The 23023-nt window shown below is 56.4% G+C and overlaps 2 protein-coding genes across 2 annotated transcripts; both read left to right on the top strand.

Moving 5' to 3' along the window:
* Nucleotides 1–50: 50 nt before the first annotated feature.
* ETFB (electron transfer flavoprotein subunit beta) lies at nt 51–13942 on the top strand. Its single transcript, XM_027619937.2, has 6 exons — nt 51–176; nt 8045–8203; nt 8328–8486; nt 10540–10602; nt 12909–13067; nt 13729–13942. Exons 1-6 carry the CDS (start codon nt 120–122, stop codon nt 13897–13899), a joined length of 768 nt encoding a protein of 255 aa, XP_027475738.1. The 5' UTR covers nt 51–119; the 3' UTR covers nt 13900–13942.
* A 1152-nt stretch (nt 13943–15094) lies between these two features.
* VSIG10L (V-set and immunoglobulin domain containing 10 like) lies at nt 15095–23023 on the top strand. Its single transcript, XM_027619932.2, has 10 exons — nt 15095–16681; nt 16762–17607; nt 17997–18290; nt 18425–18709; nt 19327–19581; nt 20043–20321; nt 20561–20857; nt 21722–21835; nt 22027–22181; nt 22640–23023. Exons 1-10 carry the CDS (start codon nt 16438–16440, stop codon nt 22709–22711), a joined length of 2841 nt encoding a protein of 946 aa, XP_027475733.1. The 5' UTR covers nt 15095–16437; the 3' UTR covers nt 22712–23023.

The following is a 23023-nucleotide window of genomic DNA, read 5'->3' as shown; positions in this document are numbered from 1 at the left end:
GGCGCGGGCGCGGGCGCCGGGCGCGGGCGCGGGCGCGGGGGCGGGGGGGGGGGGGGCGGGACGTCTGGATTCCGAGGCCGAGCGAGCGGACTGACCCCGCAGGTGGCAGCGGCAGGAAGATGGCGGAGCTGCGCGCGCTCGTGGCTGTAAAGAGGGTCATCGACTTCGCCGTGAAGGTGACCGGGCCCCCACTTCCACCTCCCCCGAACCCCGAAACTGTATGGGGGGGTCTGCTCGTACATATGCTCTCTGCCGCTCTTCCTCCCAAACGTCAAAGTCACACCTGAGGGCAAAGATCAAGGACTGTGAGGTTCCGACTTCAGATACCTCCTCACTCAAACGCGGCCCCTTTGGGGTCATGACCCCGTTCCCTTTTCTCAAGTTCTGGACTCAGCGTCTTAATAATTCTGTGCAGTACGAGTTAGTTTCTCTATTTCTTGCCTGCTGGAGGTGCCACGGCCCCTATGTGACATTTGGAGAAACTGAGGCGCAGAGAGGTCGCTCAGCTAGGATGGGGTAGAGCTGAGATTCCCCTCCAGGTCCTTCTGACTCCTCAGCGCAACTAGTGCTTTGCACACAAGCGCACTTTCACCTGTTAGGCTGCATTGCACACTCGGTTGACTGTTAACTTGGGAACCCAGAAGCCTTCACCCTACAAAGCCGCGGGGTGAGTGAGGAGGCTCTAGCCAGGAAGGGAGGGAGAAGTGTTTGCTAGAGATGAAATCTTGTTTGACTGAGCTGGTGGAATGGCTCCCATTGCCCATGAGAGGGCCGGGGGGGGGCAACATCTCTGAGGTCCTGGCCTGTCCCCGGAGAGAAGCTGGTCAGGACAGAGGTGAATCAGACACAGCCTCTTGGGCCAATTTCTCTAAATACTTGGCTTAAAGCAGACTGAAGATGATGACTGCCCATCCATGTTTGTCCTCACCATGGAACTGGGACTCCACCTCTGTGTCCCCAGCATTGCCCAGCACAGGGCCTGGCGTGCCAGAGGCCTCGGGGTGCATGAAACCAGGGCCCCTGCCGGCTTGGGGAGTGAGGTGGGGAGGAGGTCCCGGGGGCCGGACTTGGCATGGAAACTTAAGTGATCATAACTGCTCACGTTTCGTGAGTGCTTAGTGCAAGCAGCAGCACTCCAGGTCTTTGACAGAGACTGACTCATTCAGTGCTTTCAGTATCCTCTTGATATTACGAACCCCGTTGGACGGGTTAGGAAATTGAGGCCCGCGGAGGTCCTGTTACTTGCTGGATCACCCAGCTCCAGGCAGCTGCAGTCAAGATCGAAGTGCAGGGCAAGTCCCGCACCAGTCTCTGCTACCCCCCCCTTTTTTTTTCTTTTTGAGATTTATTTGAGAGAGAGCAAGCGCACAAGCCGGGGAAGACAAAGGGAGAGGGAGAAGCAGACTCCCCACTGAGCGGGGAGCCCGTCCCAGGATCCTGAGATCATGACCTGAGCGGAAGGCAGCCGGTTAAGCTGAACTGCCTGAGCCACCCAGGCGCCCCTCCTCCCTTTTTCACTCCATAGCTGCAGCAAAGCCCTGACAGCAGAGGCCAGGGGTGTTGTCTTCAGCTGCTCCTGGGGTCCTGGGACCTTCTCTCCTGGTTTCCTCCCACTTCTTACTGTTGCTTTGGGCTCTGTCGCCCCCTGGGCCTCCCTGTGCCCCAGCCCTGGTCTCCATGGCCTGAGATGCCTGTGTCAAATATGTTTCCCCCCATCGGCAGGCCCGAGTTTGACGGGCTTTGGTCCCAGCCTCACCCAGCACAGGGCCTGGCACATGGGTGTGCGCTGAATGAGAGAACAAAGAGAGGGTATCAGCCACTGTCCTATCCCAGGGATGTGTGCTGCCTGTCCCTCCCACGCTGCCCCGGGGCCCCCACCGTTGCATCCTGTCTGCTGGCTGTGTTTGTGGGTGCCCTTTCTGAAGAAATAAATGGTTCAAACCTTGCCCACTACCTGATCACTGGACCAGAGCCCCGGCACCATTGCCTTCCTTCCCTTACCACCCCCGCCACCTGTTACTTGTCAGCTGGTCCCTTTGTCCATTCTCATGGGCCCAGCATTTCAGGCTTCCTTTCCTCCCACCTGGCCCCACAACGCAGTCTCCTCCCTGGTTCTCAGTGTTTCCTTCAGTCCATCCTCTCCCAGCCTCAGGGCTCCTCCTGCACTCCGAGTTGCCCTGAGGCTCCCCCCCATCCTCAGGACAAAGTCTGAGCCCCTCAGCCTGGTGTTTGAGACCCTTCGTGGTCTGGCCGTGGCCCCTGCTGTGCCATCCGTGGTGCCCTGTTCCCTCCGTCACCTGATCTTTCCTGACAGACTGGGCCCCTTCTTGCCTTGGACCTTTGCCCCCCGCTGTGCCTTCTGCCTCGGCACCCTTCCCTCTGCATCTCTGCTTCCTGTACCTCCCTTGTCCTGCCTAACTCTGATCTGTCAACTGTATCGAAAGTGTAGTGATTCTCTGGTATCACCTCCTCCAGGAAGCCCCCCTAGCCCAACCCTCTCAGGCCTCTTGATCTGTCCTCGGACACTCCTGCAGCCCCCTGGGCCTGCCTCTCTCAGCTCTGCGCCCACACTGGATTGGGATCCCCTGCTCACCCAGGTGTCACCCCCACCCCCAGGATGGCAGCTCCTTGGGGTGAGTGCCAGGTCTCTACTCTGTTCCCAGCATGGCTTTTTCACCTCCTTGCAGCCTTTGCTCAGATGTCACCTTCTCTGTGAGCTCTTCCCTGGACACTGACTTCAAACTGCAGCCCGCGTCATCCCTGTGCCGTCCCTTGCTGTAATTTCTCCATACTCTTATCACTCGGTAATCCACAGTGTAATTTTCTGATCACTTGCTTTGGTGTCTGTCTCTCCTTCCAGAATTCGAGTTCCAGAGTCTGGAGGAGAGTCTGTCTGATGTAGTCACCACTGTCTTAGATAACCATCATGCTCTACGGTTCAGGGCCCACTTCAGGCCAGTTGCCTGGGTCTGCTTCCTGCTCTGTGGCCTTGGGGGCCGTTGCTTAACCACTCTGAGCCGTACTGTCCTCTCTACAATGGGGATAACACTAGTAGTACCTCCTGTATTGGATGGCGGTGAAGATTAAATGGGCTGTTAGGATAGTGCCTGGCTCATGGTTAGTGTTGGCCTTGGCTGGTGCTCAGGGAGTGCGGTAATTATTGGTAGAACTGGTAATGGAAGTTTTTTTACTCATCCGTTCAGAACACAACAAATGCTCTGCTCCGTGTGTGTCTGTGTGTATGCCTGCGATTGTGTGTCTAGGGTGTTAATTCATAAGCATTTGGCAACCCAGGAATACTCAGTTCTGGCCAGGGATACCTTTTCCATGAGCCGATGAGGCTGTAAACTTCAGCGTTTCTTTCAAGGCCCAGGGAGAGACTGGATCAATTTTGCATTCGTGACTTGGTGTGCGTTTTCCTAAAGAGGCTCCCCCAAAGGCTGGAAACTTCAGGCCCTAGAAAACCTGTATCCAGCTCTGGGCCTAACCCCAACCAGCCATGCCTTCCTCCGGTTCTGGGAGCGCCCGGCCTTTTCCCCTTCCCCTCACCCCTCCTGCTCTCGGCAGGGCTGGCCCCTCCTTGTCCCTCACGTCACACGTGTCAGCTCTGTGGGGATGTTGGTCCTCTTTCCCTGCCCGAGATGAGGTTTGCTGAAGAAGGGTCTCAGAGCGCTGACCACCACCTTAGTCATCTGTCCGTGGCATCAGTCCCTGGCCACCATCTCCCCATCTGGCCTTGGCTGTCCCGGTCACTCCGTGTCCTGGGTGCACGGTGCTCTGCCCAGAGCCCCAGCACATGCCCAGTGAGTGACTCGCTTGATGGAAAAAACTAGAGGACAGAACCGCAGAGGAGTCCTTGAGCTGTGTCGAGAGTTCAGGGAGAGCTTGCAGAAGTCACTTTACAAACACCTGCTCTGAGACAGTGGGCCATGAATAAATGGCCACGAATAAAAGGACCAGCTCCCCTACCTTTTGAGGGCCCATTTGGTGTCCTAGAGTCTCATGGTTCCCAAGGCAGTCTTGGAGTTAGGCTCCTGGTCCTGCCACTTCCTTGCTGCTGTGTGATCCTGGGCAAGGCGCTGGGCCTCTCTGTGCCTCGGTTGCTCCATCTGTACAACGGGGTTGGTGATGGCAGCAACTAACCTCCTCAGTGGTTAGGACAGTTAAATGAGTTAATACACGTGAAGCCCTTGGAGTGACGCCCATCTGGCTCACGGCTGTTTCTGTTGAAGGTTCATCTTTTGCAACTTGAAGAGAAAGAATGAAAGTTCCATGCTGAATCATCTCCTTTGATTTATAAAACCTCATTATTAAAAAAAAAAAAAAAAAAAAAAGACGCTGGTCTGATTTTTCAGACCAACCATTGTTTCCTGACTTATGTAATTTAACTAAACAGTGTTTTTGAAGCTTGAAATCCACTCAGGCTTAAAAAGGCCTTCCATGGAGAAGACGCTTTGGCACTTTCCCCGGGGTCGGAGGGCTCTCATCCCTGCTGCTCCTTGGGGGTCAGGAGCTTAGGGCAAGGAGTCTGGCCAGAGCAAGAGCAGGTTTGGCGCCCTCCACCGGCCACTGGCTCACCAGCACCGGCCTTTTACTGGCGGGGGTACTGCTTTTCTTGTTCAAAGGGGAAACCTCTGACTTGGATTTTATTTTTGTAATGAGAGGGCTTTTGTGTTTCAGTTTCCATTGCTGTTTCCAAGCGTTTGAGTGGTTCTCGTGCAGGTTCTCATGCGTGGTTCTGGCAAGTGCTTGGCCCGCGGGTACAGTCACGAACAGAGCTGATGGAAATGCCTGTCTGCAGGCAGTTGACTTTCTGGTGGGGAGAAGACTGATAGTCATTCGAAATCAGTCTGGCGTGTGTCGTATGTCAGGGGTGGGCAGTGGTACGGCGAGAGTTAAACAGGGTAAGTGGGGGCGGGCGAGTTGGAAGGGATGGGGTTTACACAGGAGGCGAAGGACAGCAGAAGAGGTGGGGGTTGAGCAGGGGCATGTTCTGGCAAATTCTGGGGAATTTACCCCAAATGTTGGGGACCTACCCAACACGCTCAGGGTAGGTTCTAGTGAAAAAGCATGGATTCAGAACATGGTATTGGCTCCAATTGTATTTCCGTAAGGTGAATTTATTCAGTTCTGAGATTTGAGCCTTATTTTTGGTGCTAAAATGACTTTTAGGGGCGCCTGGGTGGCTCAGTCAGTGCAGCATCTGCCTTCGGCTCAGGTCATGATCTCAGGGTCCTGGGATTGAGCCTCTGAGCAGGGAGTCTGCTTTTCCCACTGCCTGCCGCTCCCCCTGCTCATGCTCTCTGTCTCTCTCAAATAAGTAAATAAAATCTTAAAATGGCTTTTAAAAAATGAAATAACAGTGATAGAAAAATGATAGTTGTCCTTTTTCTCCTTCTCCTACTCAGTGTCACAGGTCAATGAGGCGCATCCAGACTGGGAAGAGAGAAATGTGCAGGGAGGTAGGAAGAGACTCCAGTGAATGTCCCCGGCCAGGCCAGGCTGTCATCTGCATCTGTGCCGGCGGAGCCCTTGGCGGCAGCCACAGGCGAGGAGAGGGGCAAGCCAGGTCCTGGGCTGGATCATGCAGGCGCCCGAGCGAGGCTTCTCTGGGCATCTCATGGGCTTCTTAGACACAGAACCCACCTGCCCCCTGGCTTGTAGGATGTAGCCACCGGAAGCCCCAGAGTCCTGCAGGATTCTCCCCTCTCCCCGCCCCTGCCCCTGCCGAGCCCAGCGCTGTGTCACCCCCACCTCCAGAGACCCCTCCAGTCCCTCCGCTTCTCCATCTCTGCTGGCTCGGTGGTCCAAGCCACTGTCACTCCTCATTTCGTTGACTGACAGCCACCCAGCTGTCTCCCCGCTTTCCGCCCTTGCTGTGCTCCCAGTCTTCCCCACGAAGAATCCAGAACGACCTTGCGAAAACTTAAGTTGCATCCACTTGCCTCTTTATCGCCCTTGTTCTTTGGATCCAGAGCCAGCTCCCCTTCCGGAGCCTGCTGGGCCCTGCACGCTTAGTTTCCTATTGCTGCTCTAGCGGACTCAGGGGCTTCAAACAACGCAGACTGGTTCTCTTCCCATTCTGCGGGTCGGACGTCTGAATGAGTCTACTGAGCTAGGATCAGGGTGTCTTCAGCCCTGCGTCCCCTCGGGGACAGGGAGGGAGACAAGGGGAGAATCCGTGTCCTTGTCATTTCCAGCTTCCAGAGGCACCTGCGTGCCTGCCTCTAGCTTCAGAGCCAGCAGCAGAGTATCTTCACGGTCTCTCTGACCCTGACACTACATCTCCCCTCTCCCACCTACCTCTGTCACTTAGAGCAACCCTTGTGATTACATGGGGCCCCCAGTCAGATAACCCAGGGGGATCCCCCTCTCAGAGTCATTAAATTAATCACTTTTGCAAAGTCCTTCTTTGCCGTGGAGGTGACATTCATAGGTTTCGGGGATTAGGATGGGGACGTTTTGAGGACGCATTTCTGCGCCCGTCACAGTAGTTCAGCGTCTGTGGCCTGACGGCAGACTATGCTCCACTAGCCACACCGGCCTCCTCAGGGCCTTTGCACATGCCCTCGCCCCACTGAACCCTTTCTCTCACAGTTGACCACTCTGGTTCATCTTTTAGGTCTCAGCTCTAGTGCCACTGCCTCAGGGAAGCCTTCCCTGACAGCCTCCGACATCCAGCAGGCTAGGTCACAGGCTCCCGTCATCCTCTCTCAGGGTTCCCCAGACTTCATGGATTGTCAGGTGGCACAGCAGGGGATTTGAGTGCTTGGGTCCTAGAAACCACTGACTGGCCAGCTACTTTGAGTGCCTCAGTTTCCTCATCCGCCCACAGGGACAGTGACTGCTCCTTCCTCGTTGGGCTGTCACCAAGATTAATGAGTTAGGATAATTGCTTAGAACAGGGCTCCTGCAGTGCCTGGTGGCCAATAACATTCTCCCTGTGGGCTATTAAGAGGAATGTGGTGGGCTAGGAAGTGGCCCCCCCTCTGCTGCCCAGGCCCCGATCCATGGGTGAATGGTAGCTAATTTGGAAGCAGGGTCTTTGCATTTATGCCTGAGTTGAGGCTCCTGAGATGGGGAGGTTATCCTGGATCATCCAGGTGGGCCCTAAATGCCGTCTCCAGAGTCTGCATAAGAGAGAGGCAGAGGGAGCTGGGGGAGCCAAGGGATGGGTTCTCCCCTCGAGCTTCCAGAGGAACTGCGCCCTGCCAACACCTTGCTTGCAGCCCAATGAAACTGATTTTGGATTTCTGGCCTCGAGAGCTGTGAGACAGCAAGCCACTGCGTTAGCAGTTATTTGGAATGGCAGCCACGGGAAACTAATAGGGGGGATGGTTAGTTGTTCCTACTGCGCTAGACCCTGCGCTAGACTGGGAGCTCATGGGCCAGCAGGCCTCACTCCCTTGCTCGTGGTGGTGTCCCCAGAATCCGGCTCTGGGCCGGCAGCACACGGTCAGTGCTCAGTGAAGACGGACCATGTGAGGAAAGGAGTGAGCGGGGTTTGCCTGTTTGGCAGAATAGGTCTTTAATGCTAGTGTTTTTGCAAACTAGATCATGACCATGTGTCAGTCATGAGATCCACGTAGAGGGCTGACATTTAAAGAAAGAGCAGGAAATGTCAGGCTACGGTATACAAAGTAAGGGTAAGTATTGTTCCCCGAACCTCGTGTTGCAGGGGTATTTATATTGATATGTAAGTGTATGTTGTGTGTTTGTAATATGCTCAGGAGTATCATAAAGTGTACGTCACACTGTGGTTTATGGTAAACAAACATTTGAGAAACATCGTCTCGGGCCCCAGGAGCAGCGAGAGTCGGAGGGGCGTGTCCTCTGTCCCCGGTGCCCGGTGCTCCACAAATGTCTGAATGAGATCATGAGCGGATGACCCTCTACCTACCTGGGACTTCTCATCTGCTGTGTCCCCTGAGCTGTGGGACCCTGGACAAGGCCCTGCCCCTTCCGGGTCCCCGTAGTCCCCATCCAGCCCTTGCCTTCTTGCCTGTCTCCCCTGACCCCACCCCTTCCCTTTCTGGCCTGGCAGATCCGGGTGAAGCCTGACAAGACGGGTGTGGTCACGGATGGCGTGAAGCACTCCATGAACCCCTTCTGTGAGATCGCCGTGGAGGAGGCTGTGCGGCTGAAGGAGAAGAAGCTGGTGAAAGAGGTCATCGCTGTCAGCTGCGGGCCCACCCAGTGCCAGGTGCTCAGGTCCTGGGGAGAGGGTGCCAGGGCCCCGAGTCCTGGGTCTGAGGGAGGAGGGCCTGGGACCAGGCTCCTGGGTCCCCTTGGGGCTAGAAGCCAAGTCAAGTCCCTTCTCGTGGCAGGAGACCATCCGCACTGCTCTGGCCATGGGTGCAGACCGAGGCATCCACGTGGAGGTGCCAGCTGCAGAGGCAGATCGCCTGGGTCCCCTGCAGGTGGCCCGGGTCCTGGCCAAGCTGGCAGAGAAGGAGAAGGTAGATCTGCTGCTGCTGGGCAAGCAGGTGAGTGTGCCTCCCCCACTCAGGACTGGGCAGGAGGGGGCCCAGGCTGAGTGGAGAGTTTGAGCAGGGTGGGCAGGGTGACTGTGGGCGTCAGGAAGACTCCTGGGGTCCTGTGGGGTGAGATCGGAGCCCCGGGGGCTATGGTGATGGTCCGTGTGGGAGAAGAGGAGGCCGATGGACAGAGCGGACAGGACAGCCGCGTGGCTAGAGGGGCGGGGCTTGAGCTGTAGGGAGGGAAGGGGAGGGAGGAGGTCGAGACAGTGCTGGGGTGTGGCTGGGAGACAGAGGGGGGCAGCTCCTGGAAGAACAGTCAGGAATTGTAGAGAGCCCCGGAAGACATGGGGAGGCGGTGTGTGGGGAAGACAGCTGTGTGGTTCCGGTAACCTAGGCTACTACAGAGACCTGAGGCTTCTGGAGGGTGCCGGGGAGCCTCGGGGGGCCTGTGAGCGGGGGAGGGAGGGGATCAGCTCAGGGCGCAGAAGGACCTCTCTGAGGCCCTGGGGAATGGACTGGAAGGGGAGAGACTGGAGGCTGGGAGTTTTGGGAGGACCCTGGGGGCTAATGGTGAGCTAGAAGCCTGCCTGCCACATGGTATCCCCACCTGAGGCATACATGAGTCGGCCTCAGCTACTTCCTAAGGAGACTGGGCAGGCAACATCCTTTCTCTGGCTAGCCTGCCCACCCCCTCCCATTTGAGGACAGACATTGTGGCCTCACTCGGGTTGGGGGCTGAGGGTCATCGGAAGAGCCAGAGATAGACAGCAGTGGGAGGGGAGAGACCAAGGGGCAGGGGCTTAGGAACAGAGGCTGACAAAGAATGTCGGAGACTGAGAGATAAGATAGGGCACAGACCTGGCTCAGGAGGCTTAGAGGTAGAGCCAGGGTGCTGGCCGGAAAAGACAGGGATTCCGGCAGGCTGGATCAGCCCCTGCGGAGAGGGGGAGGCTGATGGGTCTATGTAGGTTGTTGGGTGTCCGACCCAGCCCTGCACAAGTCAGGCAGTAGAAAACAAGAGAGATGACCAACAGCAAAGGAATCAGTACAAGTCAGTAAGCTGAGGCAGAGGGCCTACCCAGAGAACAGGCCAGAAAGGCATGGTCTGGGTCAGGCTCAGGGCTCTGGGGACCCAGGTCTCCCACCAGCTCGCCAGGACACTGGTGCTGGCAGCATGGCCTCTGGAAGCCGCCTGCATTCACTGGTTGGTCTCAGACTCATGTCCTGCCTGTGCTGGTTGTCAGGGACAGTTCCTGGGGCCAGGGCCTCCAACGGAGAAGGTACAGGATCAGCTGGACAGGACACTCTTCATTGTGGGTGGTAGTCAGAAGCACACAGGCTTAAGCCAGAAAGTGAACCTATTAGCTCATACAGGGCAAGCTTCAGGTATGGCTTGATCCAGGGTCACATGTCAGCTCTAGGCTCTGCTCCTCTGTCTTGTCTTTACTTTATGCATCTCTAGGCTCGTATCCCACAAGCCTCCCCAGTGGGAAAAAAAAAAGAGCCTCTTTCCCAAAGTCTCCAGCAAAGCTTTCAGGGCTGACTCTTCATTGGTCCAGCTGAGTCAAGTACCCGTCCCTGCACCAATCACTAGGGTCCGGGGATAGAACGTTCTTTTTGGCCCAGATCCTGTTCATTCAGTTCCCCAGTGTGGCTGGCCCAGGTCCTGGCTCATGGGCGGCTTCTGTGAACATTTATATGGGGGCAAAGATTTGGCATCGAGAGGCTAGATGTCTTTATGTGCCCCTGGACAAGTGACTGCCTGTCTCCACTCCGCTCAGGTTGGGGGATGAGATCGTTCTAGACCAGGAGTCAGCAAACTATGGGCCATGGCCACCACTGATTTTATAAATAAAGTTTTATTGGAATGCCACCACACTTGTTGCTTTATATAGGCACTTAGTCCGTGGCTGCTTGTGTGCTACCCAGGGTAGAGTTCAGGAGCTGTGACAGACCACATGGAGTTTAGAAAATGTTGGCCAACCCCCATCTAGACAAAGGCCCGAATGGTATGTGAAAAGACCCATTGTCACACAGTCTTCTCTCTTTCTCCCCTCAGGCCATTGATGATGACTGTAACCAGACGGGGCAGATGACAGCTGGATTGCTAGACTGGCCACAGGTGAGGCTGGAGTGGGGAGCGCCTGCTGGGGGCCAGATCTGGGGGCTCAGAACAGGGCCACCCTTGTCCCTGCCCTTTTGGAGGGAGGCAGGCTTAGTTAAGACAGGATGGCTACTCCAGCGGACAGGAAGGAGACGTGTACAGCCAGGACACCAGGCCTCATCTGGGCCTTTGGTGCTCTGTCTTCATCAGCCCTATCACCCAACAACCACACCAAATTCATCCCTGCCTCAGGGCCTTTGCACTTGCTGTTCCCGCAGCCTAGGGCATGGGTCCCTCAGATTGCCTCGTGGCTTTCCCTCTCTCTCCTTTAGGTCTGCTCAGTGGTTACCTCTTTAGAGAGGCCTTCCTTGCCTACCCTGTATGAAATTCCAGATGCCCCACTTCCCACCTATGCCAGTCCAATAGAAATGTAAGCCACCTAGGTGATTTATAATTTTTCATAGCCATTGCTTCTCGGCCTTTTGGCTAAGATCAAGTGTACATTTTTTCATAGCCAGATTAAAAAAGTAAAAAGGCACAGGCAAAATTGATGGCAATAACATTTTATTTAGCTGGACACATCTAAAATATGATCATCTCAACCTATAATCAGTATAAAAAACACTGAGCTATTTTACATTCTTTTTTCTTTCTGTATGAAGTCTTCAAAATCCAGTGTGGATTTCATATCTACAGCACATCTCAGTTTAGATGCTGAATTTCCACCGGAAATACTTAGTTTGGATTCCTAAAACTCACAGTTGAAAAAGTAATTTCACACACCCCAGTTGTTCCAAACAGACTTAAGAGTTTTCCAGGGACTGCATCGAGTATCTTTTTTTTTTTTTTTTTTAAGATTTTTTATGTATTTATTTGACAGAGAGATAGAAGCACTAGTAGGCAGAGAGGCAGGCAGAGGGAGAAGCAGGCTCCCCGCTGAGCAGGGAGCCCGTTGCGGGACTCGATCCCAGGACCCTGGGATCATGACCTGAGCCGAAGGCAGCCGCTTCACTGACTGAGCCATCCAGGCGCCCCCTTTTTTTCTTAACAGCTTTATTGAGATTAAGTGACCTACCATAAACTGTACGTATGTAAAGTGTACAGTTTGATAAGCTTGGACACACATATACACCCATGAAGCCGTCATCACAATCATGATAATATATTTGGCTTACTGGTCTTTAAGTTTATTTATTTATTTATTTATTTATTTAAAAGATTGATTTATTTGAGAGAGAGAGAACAGGGGGGAGGGGCAGAGGGAGAGAAGCAGACTCCCCACTGAGCTTGATCTCATGACCTTGAGACCATGACCTGAGCTGCAGTCAGGAGTCAGGCACTTAACCAGCTGAGCCACCCAGGCGCCCCTCAGTCTTTTAGTTTAAATTAATTAATAAGATGAAAAATGCCATCCTTCAGTCGCGCTGGCCATGTTTCCCACGCTCAGAAGACACTTTGAGTCCTGTGGCCGCTGTGTATGTATCTGGTTCCCGGCGGTTTTCCTGGCCAGGATAAATGCGCACGAAAGCCAGGGCCTCGTGGGTCATTTTCACAGTGTACCCGAGGCCTGGTTCTTGGGGCGCTCGGATGAGACTGGGAGTGACGGAACACTCCAGCTAAGACTTGGGGAAGGTTTGTTCGGTGAATCAGTGAATGGAGAGAACAGGTTGGTTGGACAGAGAGGGTGTAGGTACATCAGCAAATGTTGACTCAGCGCTGAGGGGCAGAGGGGGCTTGGCCAGAGCATGGGCACCAAGTGAGGGAGATGGGGCCCCAGCAGACCTTTCCAGGGTCAGCCCAGCAGGGGGGCCTGGAAGGGAGCCCCAGGGGACAAAATGGTGGGTAGGGGGAATAGGGCATGGAGGCAGCTCTTGGGTTGACCAGTGGTGGGTGACAGTGAGCACATTTTGGAGCCTTTCTCTGCTTCAGTTTCCTCATCTGTAAAGTGGGGATAATAGCATTTACCTTATAGAGTTCCCATGAGGGCCTGATGACTTAGTGCATGTAGGTTGTTTAGAACAGCATCCTTCCGCTCCATGTGTGTGTTCATCATTATTAAGGGAGGTTAATAATAGGCAGGAACCTAACTGGCAGGTTCAGGTCATTAGGACCCTCACCTTGGCTCCCAGTGAAAGTACAGAAACCTGGCCCTAGATTTATGAAATCCCTTTCTGTGGTTTCCTCCTGTATATGAACTTGATGTCTATAGGTTACCTTGCAGGACCCTCTCTCTTCTGTTCTCTCATTCATTTGCTCACCTGTGCATACACCTCTGCTACTCTGTGCCTGTTTTGAGTTAACCTCACCCCCCCGCATCTCCCCAGGGCACGTTCGCCTCCCAGGTGACACTGGAAGGGGACAGGTTGAAAGTGGAGCGGGAGATTGATGGGGGCCTGGAGACGCTGCGGCTGAAGCTGCCTGCCGTGGTGACCGCCGACCTGCGGCTCAATGAACCCCGCTACGCCACATTGCCCAACATCATGGTGAGCGCTTAGCGGACGGGTCCCCGAGGGCCCGGGGATGGGTGAACGCATTGCAGGCCCAGTGCCTCCCTGGTGCTCAGATGCAGGGACAGAGGATCCGAGGGACTTCGTATCCAAAGGAAGGGCTCACCCGGCCAAAAGGAAGAGTTCGCTGTTCATCATGGCCAGTAGGATGGGTTCATTGGGTCATCTTAGCCAACAGGGAGAGCTGAGCATGCCATCCCAGCCAAGAGGAAGGGTATGGTGGATCATCTCATCCAGTAGGATGGGTTCAGTGAGTTAGCTCAGCCAACAGGGAGCGTTCAGTGGGTCATCTCATCCTCCAGTAGGGTGGGTTCAGTGGGTCGGCTTGGCCAAAAGTCCATTGAGTCATTACTGCCAGAAGATTGACGTTGCCAGTCCATTTCGGCCAGTGAAGGGCTTCCAAGGCAGCTGACTTAAAGAGGACCCTTAACAGAGGGGCTTCTCAGGCCATCCCTGCCCACAGAAATGATCTATACCAGGCCCCGTAAGAGGTCACAGATGTCCTGGCTAGTGGGTAGGTCCAGACAAGTTCAGGCAATGGGCTTGGTTCTGCAGACGTGGCAGTCACAGGGAGGAGGCTGCCGGAGAGGGGGCAAGGGCTCCAGCAGCCCCGTGAACTGTGGCTGCCCATGTGCAGAAAGCCAAGAAGAAGAAGATTGAGGTGATCAAGCCCGGAGACCTGGGTGTGGACCTGACCTCCAAGCTCTCCGTGGTTAGCGTGGAGGACCCGCCCCAGCGTACGGCCGGCGTCAAGGTGGAGACCACGGAGGACCTGGTGGCCAAGCTGAGGGAGATTGGGCGGATTTGAGCCCCTTCCCTGAAACTCAGCAATAAAACCATGACCCTCCCAACGACTGTCTCTGTTAACTCATTCCCTGGAGACCTGGTCTTTGATTCATTCAACAAACATTTACTTAAATCTCCTGTGTGCCAGGCCCTGTGCTGGGTGATGCCGGGGACCCAGGTGAGTCACATCCGGTCCCTAAGAAGCTTCCATGCTGAAGTGCTGGGGGATGGACACGTGCAGAGGCAGCTGTATGTAGGGTGCTGTACGCTCTAAGCAGAGGTGACACCACACACTTGGGAGCCCACCTGGGGCACCTTGACCTGGCACATGGGGCCAAAGAGCTTTGCCAGGGAGATGGCATCTCGGTTGAGTCCTGAAAGACACCTATCCGTGAGGTGGGGAGAAGGGCTTTCATTTGCAGAGTGTTTGCCGGGGACTCCCAGGTGCCAGGCTCTTGCCAAGACTCGGGGTACAAGAGGGAACAAAGCTGTGGAAGCTCAAGCTCAAAGCTGTGGGGAGACAGACAGACAACAGTCAAAACCTCATGTGGGGATGAAGAGCCAGGGTCTGGAGTCAGACTTGGTGATTTTAGAGCCTCGCTCACAGTTACCGGCTGTGGGATCTTGAGTGAGTGACATCCCGTGTCTGAGCTTCAGTTTCCTATCTGACTGATCAGAACAGGAAGGGCTTACTGTAGTGGTTAAGGGCTCAGGGTCTGGATCCTGAGGCCGTGGCCAGACCATTCCCTGGCTCTGGGAGAACTCTGGCAAGTTCCCACTCTCTTGAGCATGGATTTCCTCCTCCCTCAGGTGCAGTTAGTAATAATACCCATGTTCTGGTTGTCTGGCATGGCATAACGAACCACCCGAAAACTCAGAGGCTTAAGCCAACAGTCATTTATTTTGCCCATAAATCTGAAATTTGGGCAGGGCTTGGCAGGACAGCTCACCTCTTCAGGCGGCATCGGTTGGGGTCTCAAGTGGGGCCAGAGGATCGACATCCAAGATGACTCCGTCATGCGGCCGGCAGGCTGGCCAGGGTTGTTGGCTCGAGCTGGCTGTTGACCAGGGGCCACGATCCCTCTCCGGGGGGGTTGCTGGAGCTTCATCACAGCATGGCGGCTAGGTTCCAAGAAGGAGCATTCTACCACGCGTGAAGGGGAATATGCCAGTCTGCAGGCTGAGAAGCAGACGCGGGAGTGGGGTCACTTCTTCTCTACTCTCTTTAGCCGGATCCGAGGGGGGGGGGGACATAGACCCTACTCCTTGGGGGGGGAGGGTCGAATTTGCGGGCACCTTGAAGCTATAAAACTTACCCCATTAATGTAGCCCCTCCCCCCCCCGAACGACACCTGCCACAAGGAAGGTGCTCACTCTGTATGTTTACCCATTGTCATTACCATCAGCGTGGTAAGAACTCTCCGGAAAAACTCAGGACTGAGCTGAGCAGAGGCCCTGGGCCCAGCATGTGGTGGTAGGAGCTTTCAGAAGGAGTGAGCAGTCTGACTGCCCTGAGCCAAAGCCCAGCTCTGCCCTCTGGCTGTGCAACCTCCTGCAGGTCCCTTGACCTCTCTGAGCCATAGTCCCCTGGCCTGTAAAATGAGGATAATGACACCCAGCTCATAGGGCATTTGCAAGTGTTCGGGCAGATAATGCCTGGGAAGCATTTCGCATTGTTCCTGGCACAGGAGAAGTGGTAATTATTATTATGATTCTTAACCAGGTGAGGCTGCAGGACAAGTTGTTGGCCGGGGGCAGGGAGTGAGCAGAGCATTCCAGGCAGAGGAGAGACGGCCTGCAAATCTGGGAGGGGAGAGATGGGGCATAAGAATGGCTGGATGTTCAGAGTCAGAGGGTGGCGGGTGTGGCCGGAGTGGGTAGGTCTGGGCCACTCTGGGTCTAGAAGGGACCTTGGATGTCTCCTGAGGGCACAGGGGAGGCACGGGAGGGGCAGGGGCAGAAAGGGGTCAAGTGTGGATCCGGAGACTGGCGGAGGCTGGAGGCTGGAGGGAGGAGGCTAGGGGAGAGGACAGTTCTGAGCAGTGGAAAGGGAGAGGAAGGGGCAGAGCGGGAGGAGGGGAGAGGAGGGAAGAAGGCTCCCAGCCTCTGCATAGATGTGGAACCACACTTGAGGTGGAGAACCCAGGAAGGGGGTTGTGTTGGAGGGAAGATGCTGAGTTGGATGGGATGCAAGGCATTTGAGGCCCTGGGGGGCACGGAGATGCAACTCTGGGTCTCGGGGGAGGGTGGGAGACAGCCAGTGGAGATTTGGTCTGAGGGCAGCAGGGAGCTATGGGAGGAGTTGGAGCAGAGTAGGAGCAGGGTCAAATGCAGGTATCTGAGGCTGCAGGCAGGACAGAGTGGATTCAGGGTCAGAGGCTGGTGAGGAGGAAGCCCGAACTGCGGCTGAGGCCATCAGAGGTGGGGCTCTCTGAAGGGTCACCTCACCCTCCTCCAAGAAGTCTTCCTGGCTTTTGTTCCCCACGGGTTTGCTACCACGTTTCCGCTGGGACCCATCTCTCACCATCTTCACCCCAGGGGTAGGGAGTGCAGGGGTCAGATGCGACGAGCCGATGAGGACCAGTGGGGTGGGGTGGCTGGATCTGCCACTAGATTGGGGGTGGGGGATCCTGGCACCTCCCACTGGGTCTGGTTTCCTTCCCCGCCCAGGAAGCTACCAGTCCTGTCGGACTCGTCGACCGGGGAGGCACAGGTGCAGGCCCTGGAGTCGCACTCCAGTGTCCTCATGGGTGCGGCCAGCACCATGGACACCTCACGGGCTCTGCTGCTCTTCCTGCTCCTGGGTAAGTCCCCTGCTCGGCCCCTTCCCCACTGGTTCCCTTTCTCAGCAGCCCCTCAACGCCCTCCCCTCCTCTCCTTGCAGCCTCCCGAGAAGGGGTCCTCACCCACGGAGCCTCTTCTGGAGTTCAGCAAACCAATTTCTCCCTGGACTCAGAAAGCTCTTCCCATGGCCCAGGTTCAAAAGTCTCCTCCATCAAACCCCCCAGCTGGAAATTTCCAGATCAGTCTCCAGGTTCAAAAAGCACTGCTGCTGTCCCTCATTCCAAATGGTTTCCTGAGGCCTCGAATTTTAGCGATGTGCCCAGGTCCGTCTGGCCAAATGTTTCTGCTGAGGGCCAAAAGCTGAGCCTGGATCCTACCGTCTCTGAAATCCCGGATTCCGAAGTATTTTCTGATGTCTTGGGTTCTCAAGTTCCTGCCAAAGACTCGGAGCCCTCCTCCTCTGTTAAGACCCCAGCTTCAAACATTTCAGCTCAAGTCCCAGATCCTGAAGTATCTGTTGAGACCCCAGGTTCAAAATTCTCCCCTGAGGATCAGGATCTTGACATCTCTGCCCAGAACCCAGAATCCAAAGTCATCGCAGCAGCTCACCCAGAGGCAAGCCTCCCCCAGCAAGTGGGGAGGCCTCTCTCGGTGCTAGTGGGGACCACCATCTGGCTCCCTCTAGTCCCGGTTCCCAGCCCCAGGCCTCCTGCTCCTCTGGTTGTCTGGCGCCGAGGCTCCAAGGTGCTGGCAGCTGGAGGCCTGGGGCCAGGGTCCCCCCTGATCAGCTTGGACCCTGCTCACCGAGACCGCTTACGATTTGACCAGGCCCAAGGGGGGCTGGAACTTGCCTCTGCCCGGCTGGAGGATGCTGGGGTCTACACTGCTGAGGTTATCCGGGCTGGGGTCTCCCGGCAGATTCGGGAGTTCCCGGTGGGTGTGTATGGTAAGTGAGTACTGAGGTCCAGAATGCAGGCCCTTTGGGCAGGTGGCTGCTGTCTGCCCATGTTTTCTCCCCTGAGGAAGTGGGTCCCTCGGCAGGGGAGACAGGGCTTCTAGGTTGGAGGGAGGAAGGATAAGAGGGGCTGGGGGTCAAGACAAGTGTTCTTGAGGGAAGTTGGACCTGGGGATCAAGACCCCTGGGGGTTTGGAATCTTCAGTCTCTGAGAGGAGAGAGTGGGGGACTCAGACTTATGGGTCTGTGAGGAGGAGGACTCCTGGGGCTCGTTTCAGAAGTCCTGGGGGGGAGGAGTGGAGAAGGCTGGGGCCTGGAGTCCTGGATCTAGGGGGCGAGGCGGCCGGGGCCCAGGTCCTGAGCCCATCTCCCTCCCCCAGAGCCGCTGCCCCCGCTGTCGGTGCAGCCCAAGACCCCCGAGACAGAGGAGGGGGCGGCCGAGCTCCGGCTGCGCTGCCTGGGGTGGGGGCCGGGTCGCGGGGAGCTGAGCTGGAGCCGGGACGGACGCACCCTCGAGGCAACGGACCCTGAGGGAGCTGAGCCACCCCGGATCCGCACAGAGGGCGACCAGCTGCTCATCATGCGCCCTGTGCGCAGCGACCAGGCCCGGTACACTTGTCGCGTCCGCAGCCCCTTCGGCCACACGGAGGCTGCGGCTGACGTCAGTGTTTTCTGTGAGTGGGGGTGTGCCTCGGGTTGGGGGCCGTGATCTGGGAGCTCAGGGCGGGGGGTTGGAGGTCCAGCGCCCAGGGGTCGTGGCGGAGTCCCGAGTAACCCTGGCTCCTCCGGTCCGGACCCCTTCATCCAGACGGCCCGGATGCACCAGTCATCAAGGTCTCCTCGGACCGCGACGCCGCCCCCGCCCTCTATGTCACCGCGGGCAGCAACGTGACCCTGCGCTGCACCGCCGCCTCGCGGCCGCCCGCCGACATCGCGTGGAGCCTGGCCGACCCGGCCGAGGCCGCGGTGCCCGCCGGCCCGCGTCTCCTGCTGCCCGCGGTCGGGCCGGGCCACGCCGGCACCTACGCCTGCCTCGCTGCGAACCCGCACACCGGTCACCGCCGCCGCTCTCTGCTCAACCTCACGGTGGCGGGTGAGCACGGCCCGGGCGGGATGGAGCGGGGTGCCCGGAGAAGGCGGGGCCACAACGGAGGGGCGGGGCCAGATTAACAGGGCGGAGACTCCTGGGCAAGAAGCGATCTCAACAAATTAAGCAGAGGGTCAAATGGCGAAGAGTGGAGACCAGAAAGGGAAGGGACTGAAGGCGCTCGGGCCAGTAAGTGGGATGAGCAAATAAAGAAATTACCTGGGAAGGGGGCGGAGTCACAAGAGAAAGGGGGCTGGGTCATTCTAGAAATGGGCGGAGCTGTCTTAGATGTGGGACGGGGCGCAACCGGAGGGACGTAGATGTCTGGCTAAAGGCCCGGAGTAACTTGGTGGAAGGGGTGGGGCGACAAAAGAAGGGGCGGGGTTAGGTTTGCGAGGAAAGAGATCAGTGCGGAGTTGGAAAGAGAGGCGGTCGGTCAGTGGGGCTGCAGCTGCCCACTTAGCCCGGAAGTTTCTGGGAAAGGGAGCTGGGTGGCGAGAGAATGGGGCGCGGACGGCGCCTACGGGCTGGTGCAGAAGGGTTGGCGTGAAAGCGCGGAGAGGCGGGGCTGGAGGGGTGAGGGGAGAGAGGCTGACCCCTTGATCTCTCCCTCCGCCCCACAGATCTGCCTCCCGGGTCCCCACAGTGCTCAGTCGAAGGCGGTCCGGGGGATCGCAGCCTCCGCTTCCGCTGCGCGTGGCCCGGCGGGGTCCCTGCCGCCTCTCTGCAGTTCCAGGGTCTCCCTGAAGGCGTCCGCGCGGGGCCGGTGCCCTCTGAGCTCCAGGCGGCTGTCCCCGCCCACCCCCGACTCAGCGGCGTCCCCGTCACCTGCCTCGCTCGCCACCTGGTGACCACGCGCACCTGCACTGTCACCCCGGGTGAGGGCCGGCGGGACTTCTTTCCTGTTTCCCGAGGGGGGGGGGGGGTCTTTCTTAGCTCCTTTAGGAAATGAGAAAGGCAGACTTCTGACTCCAGGAAAAGAGATTTCCTTTTCCTTAAACCCTACAGAAGGACCAAGGTTTTTCCTATACCTCAAGCAGGGGAAGGGCCACAGTTTCTTTCCTGGACCCAGGAAGAGGGCTGACACCTTCCTACGTGTCCAGAGCAATAAAGGCTCTAGAATAATATGAGTTCCCCGGCTCAGAACCTGGTCCACAGTATGTATCTAATAAGTCGTTATTAAGGACATCAGGGGATGGGTGAATGAGAGAGTGAGTGAACGGGCAGTGCTTCCTTGTTTGCTAAAGTTTCGCAGCGATTTACTTCACCAAAGGGCGCAGGACTTGGTCTTTGACTCCAGGGTGAGGTCCTGACTTGGCTCGGTTTCTTCTACCTGCAGAGACCCCTCGGGAGGTGCTGCTGCTTCCCACAGTGGAGGAAACACGGTCAGGGGGGACAGAGGTGACGCTGGAGGCCACTGGCTGCCCTCCCCCGTCGAGAGCATCTTGGGCCCGGGAAGGGCGGCCCGTGGCCCCAGGAGGTGGAGGTCGCCTGCGGCTCAGCCAAGATGGGCGCAGGCTCCTCATTAGCAACTTCAGTCTGAATTGGGACCTGGGAAATTACTCCGTGTTGTGCAGTGGGGCTCTGGGTGCTGGGGGCAACCTGATCACGCTCATTGGTGAGTTCATTTCTTTCCCAGAACCCAGAAGTCCAGGTCCTCCAGCCCTCTCTAACCTCAAACCCCGTCCCCAGCTCCTTCTCCCTCAGATCCAAGAGTCCAGGCCCTCAGTCTCTTCCTTTTGTAGGCCTAGAAGCCTCCCCAGACCTCTTGCTCCCAGGACCTGAGTCCAGGCCTGCAGCCCCCTTCCCTCTCCCCTCTAGGACCCATAAATTCAACCCCCACCTTAATCCCCCCAGGACCTTCCATCTCCTCATGGAGGCTGCAGAGAGCCCAGGATGCCGCAGTGCTGACTTGGGATGTGGAACGTGGGGCCCTGATCAGTGGTTTTGAGATCCAGGCACGGCCAGAGGGCCCTGACCTGGGTAGAGCCACTACCTACAAGGACTGGATCTCCCTACTCATCCTGGGGCCTCAGGAGCGGTCAGCTGTGGTGCCCCTTCCTCGTCGGAACCCCGGGACCTGGGCCTTCCGTATCCTGCCCACCCTGGGGGGCCAGCCAGGGACCCCATCACAAAGCCGAGTCTACCAGGCCAGTGAGTTGGGGCTGTTGGAGCCTTTTCCTGGGCTGCCTCCCTCAGTCTGTTTCCTTGTATCCTGCTTGTCTGCTTGTATCTGTTTTCTGGGGCTACGGTCACAAAGGACCATGAACTGGGCGGCTCGAACAAACAGAAATGTATTCTCTCCCAGCTCTGGAGGCCAGAAGTCAGAAATCAAGGTGTCAGTGCTCCAGCTCAGGGAAATCAGGGCCGTGCTCCCTCTGAGACTCGGGGTAGAACCTTTGCCGGCCTCTTCCGGCTTCTGACAGTGGGCCATCAATCCTTGGCCTTCCTTGGCCTGTAGCTGCCTTGCTGGGGTCTCCGCCTCCAGCTTCCCACAGCCTCCTCCTCCCTTTGTGTGTCTCTGTCTTCTTCTTGTAAGGACTCTAGTCATATTGGATTATGGCTCATCCTAACGCTCTCATCTTGACTTGATTGGTTGAATTGTGTCTCTCCCCAAAAGATATATTGACCTCTTAACGCTCAGTGCCTGTGAAGGTGACCTTATTTGAAAACAGAGTCTTTGCAGACGACTGACTCTATTTCTATGATAACACATTATTTCTGTCATAGCACATTTATTTTTCTTCCTAGTGCAACCTGTGATTATGTTATCAATTTGTGCATTCATTTCTGATTTCCCTAAAAATTAATCCCCATGAGAGTGGGTACCCGGGTTTGCTCACCAGGGGATTGTTACCATCTGGTAGAATGCCAGTCACACCCGTTACTTAGTAAATGCTAGATAAAATGAGATTCCAGGGTCCCAGATTCCTGGGTTCCAAAATAGTTGGAGCAGGTTGCTTAGGAAACTTGGGTCCAGCCCTGGCTCCTTATCCTCCATCTCTCTGTGTCTTCCAGGTCCCACCCTGGGCTCTGGGGCCATTGCTGGCATCATCCTGGGCTCCCTACTGGGCCTGGCGCTCCTGGCAGCACTTCTCTACCTGTGTATCTGCTGCCTGTGCAGCCTTAGGGGTAAGTGAGGGTCTCCCCCCCCGGGAGGGTCCCAAGAAAGAGGCCCATTGGAGACCTGGCTGAACCAGTCGGCACCGCCACAGGTCATTCATCTCGCCTTCTACCTCCATATCAGCCAATCAGGCAAGGCTCCGCCCCTCAGCTTGGAACAGCCAATCCCGTGTTTCTGTTTCTCTTCCTCCTCTTTCCAGGAGACTCTCTTAAAAAGAAGCATCGTCCCTCCTCCTTGACCCCTGTGGTTCCCCCGCTGGAAAAAAAGATGCAGAGCGTAACCCCAGTGCAGACCTCACAGCCTCTGCCCCTCAAAGTCCCGCTGGAGGACCCTAGCCCAAACAGGGCCCACCAAGTGAGTGTGGGTGCCCCAGCGTCCTCGAATGGGGAGGAGAACTTTTTGTGTTTTAGGGAGAGGAGATGGTCTGAGTTCTCTTCCTCCAACTTTACTTGTAGATTTACAAAGTTGGTAAACACCCCCCCCCCCGCTTTTAATACATAAAAATGGGACAGGACTTCCCATCCAATTTTTGTCATATGAAGAGTGAAATTCCACTTTCCCTCCAAAGGAGGGAGAACTCCTTTATTCTTTTCCATAAAAATTGGCAAAACTTCCATTTTCTATCCGACGTGGGATGGAATGTCTTCTTCCCCATAAAAGCTGGGTTGTCACATGTCTTGTCTCTCCCAAGGGTGGGCAGACATTTCTTTTCTCCCTGTTGTAAATGGAGGGAGCCCCGCTAACGTCTGACTGATGTGAGCTAGCATTAGAAAAGCATGACCCCTGAGGTTGTCCCTTCCTTTCTCTTCCAGGCCACTGGCCCCAGTCCGGTCATCTCTACTGGTGGGGGCCCAAGGACTGTTCGGGCAGCCACACAGGTGTGACCAGGGCCCACTCTGCGCAGGATTTTTTTTTTTTTTTTGGTAGGACCTCCCATTTCCCCCCAACAGCAGGCAGGGCCTTCCTGTCCTGCTGTGACTGAAGACTGGCCCCTGAATGTGAGACTCCCTGTCTCCCTCTCAGCGCAGAAGACTCTACTTGTATTTGTGCAACTAAGGAGCTGTGGCTTCTGGGTTGGGGGAGACTCCTGCTGATCTACCCGTGTGGTTTGCAAAACCTCCAGGCAGGCAGGACCTGCAGGCTCGGTGGTGGACAGGCCGGTGGACAGGCCGGGCTTGTCCTGTGCTGCTCCAAGC

The sequence above is a fragment of the Zalophus californianus genome, chromosome 17, assembly GCF_009762305.2.
Source record: "Zalophus californianus isolate mZalCal1 chromosome 17, mZalCal1.pri.v2, whole genome shotgun sequence".
Lineage (NCBI taxonomy): Eukaryota > Metazoa > Chordata > Mammalia > Carnivora > Otariidae > Zalophus > Zalophus californianus.
Note: the sequence above shows the minus strand (reverse complement) of the source record. Positions and strands in the feature narration are given on the sequence as shown.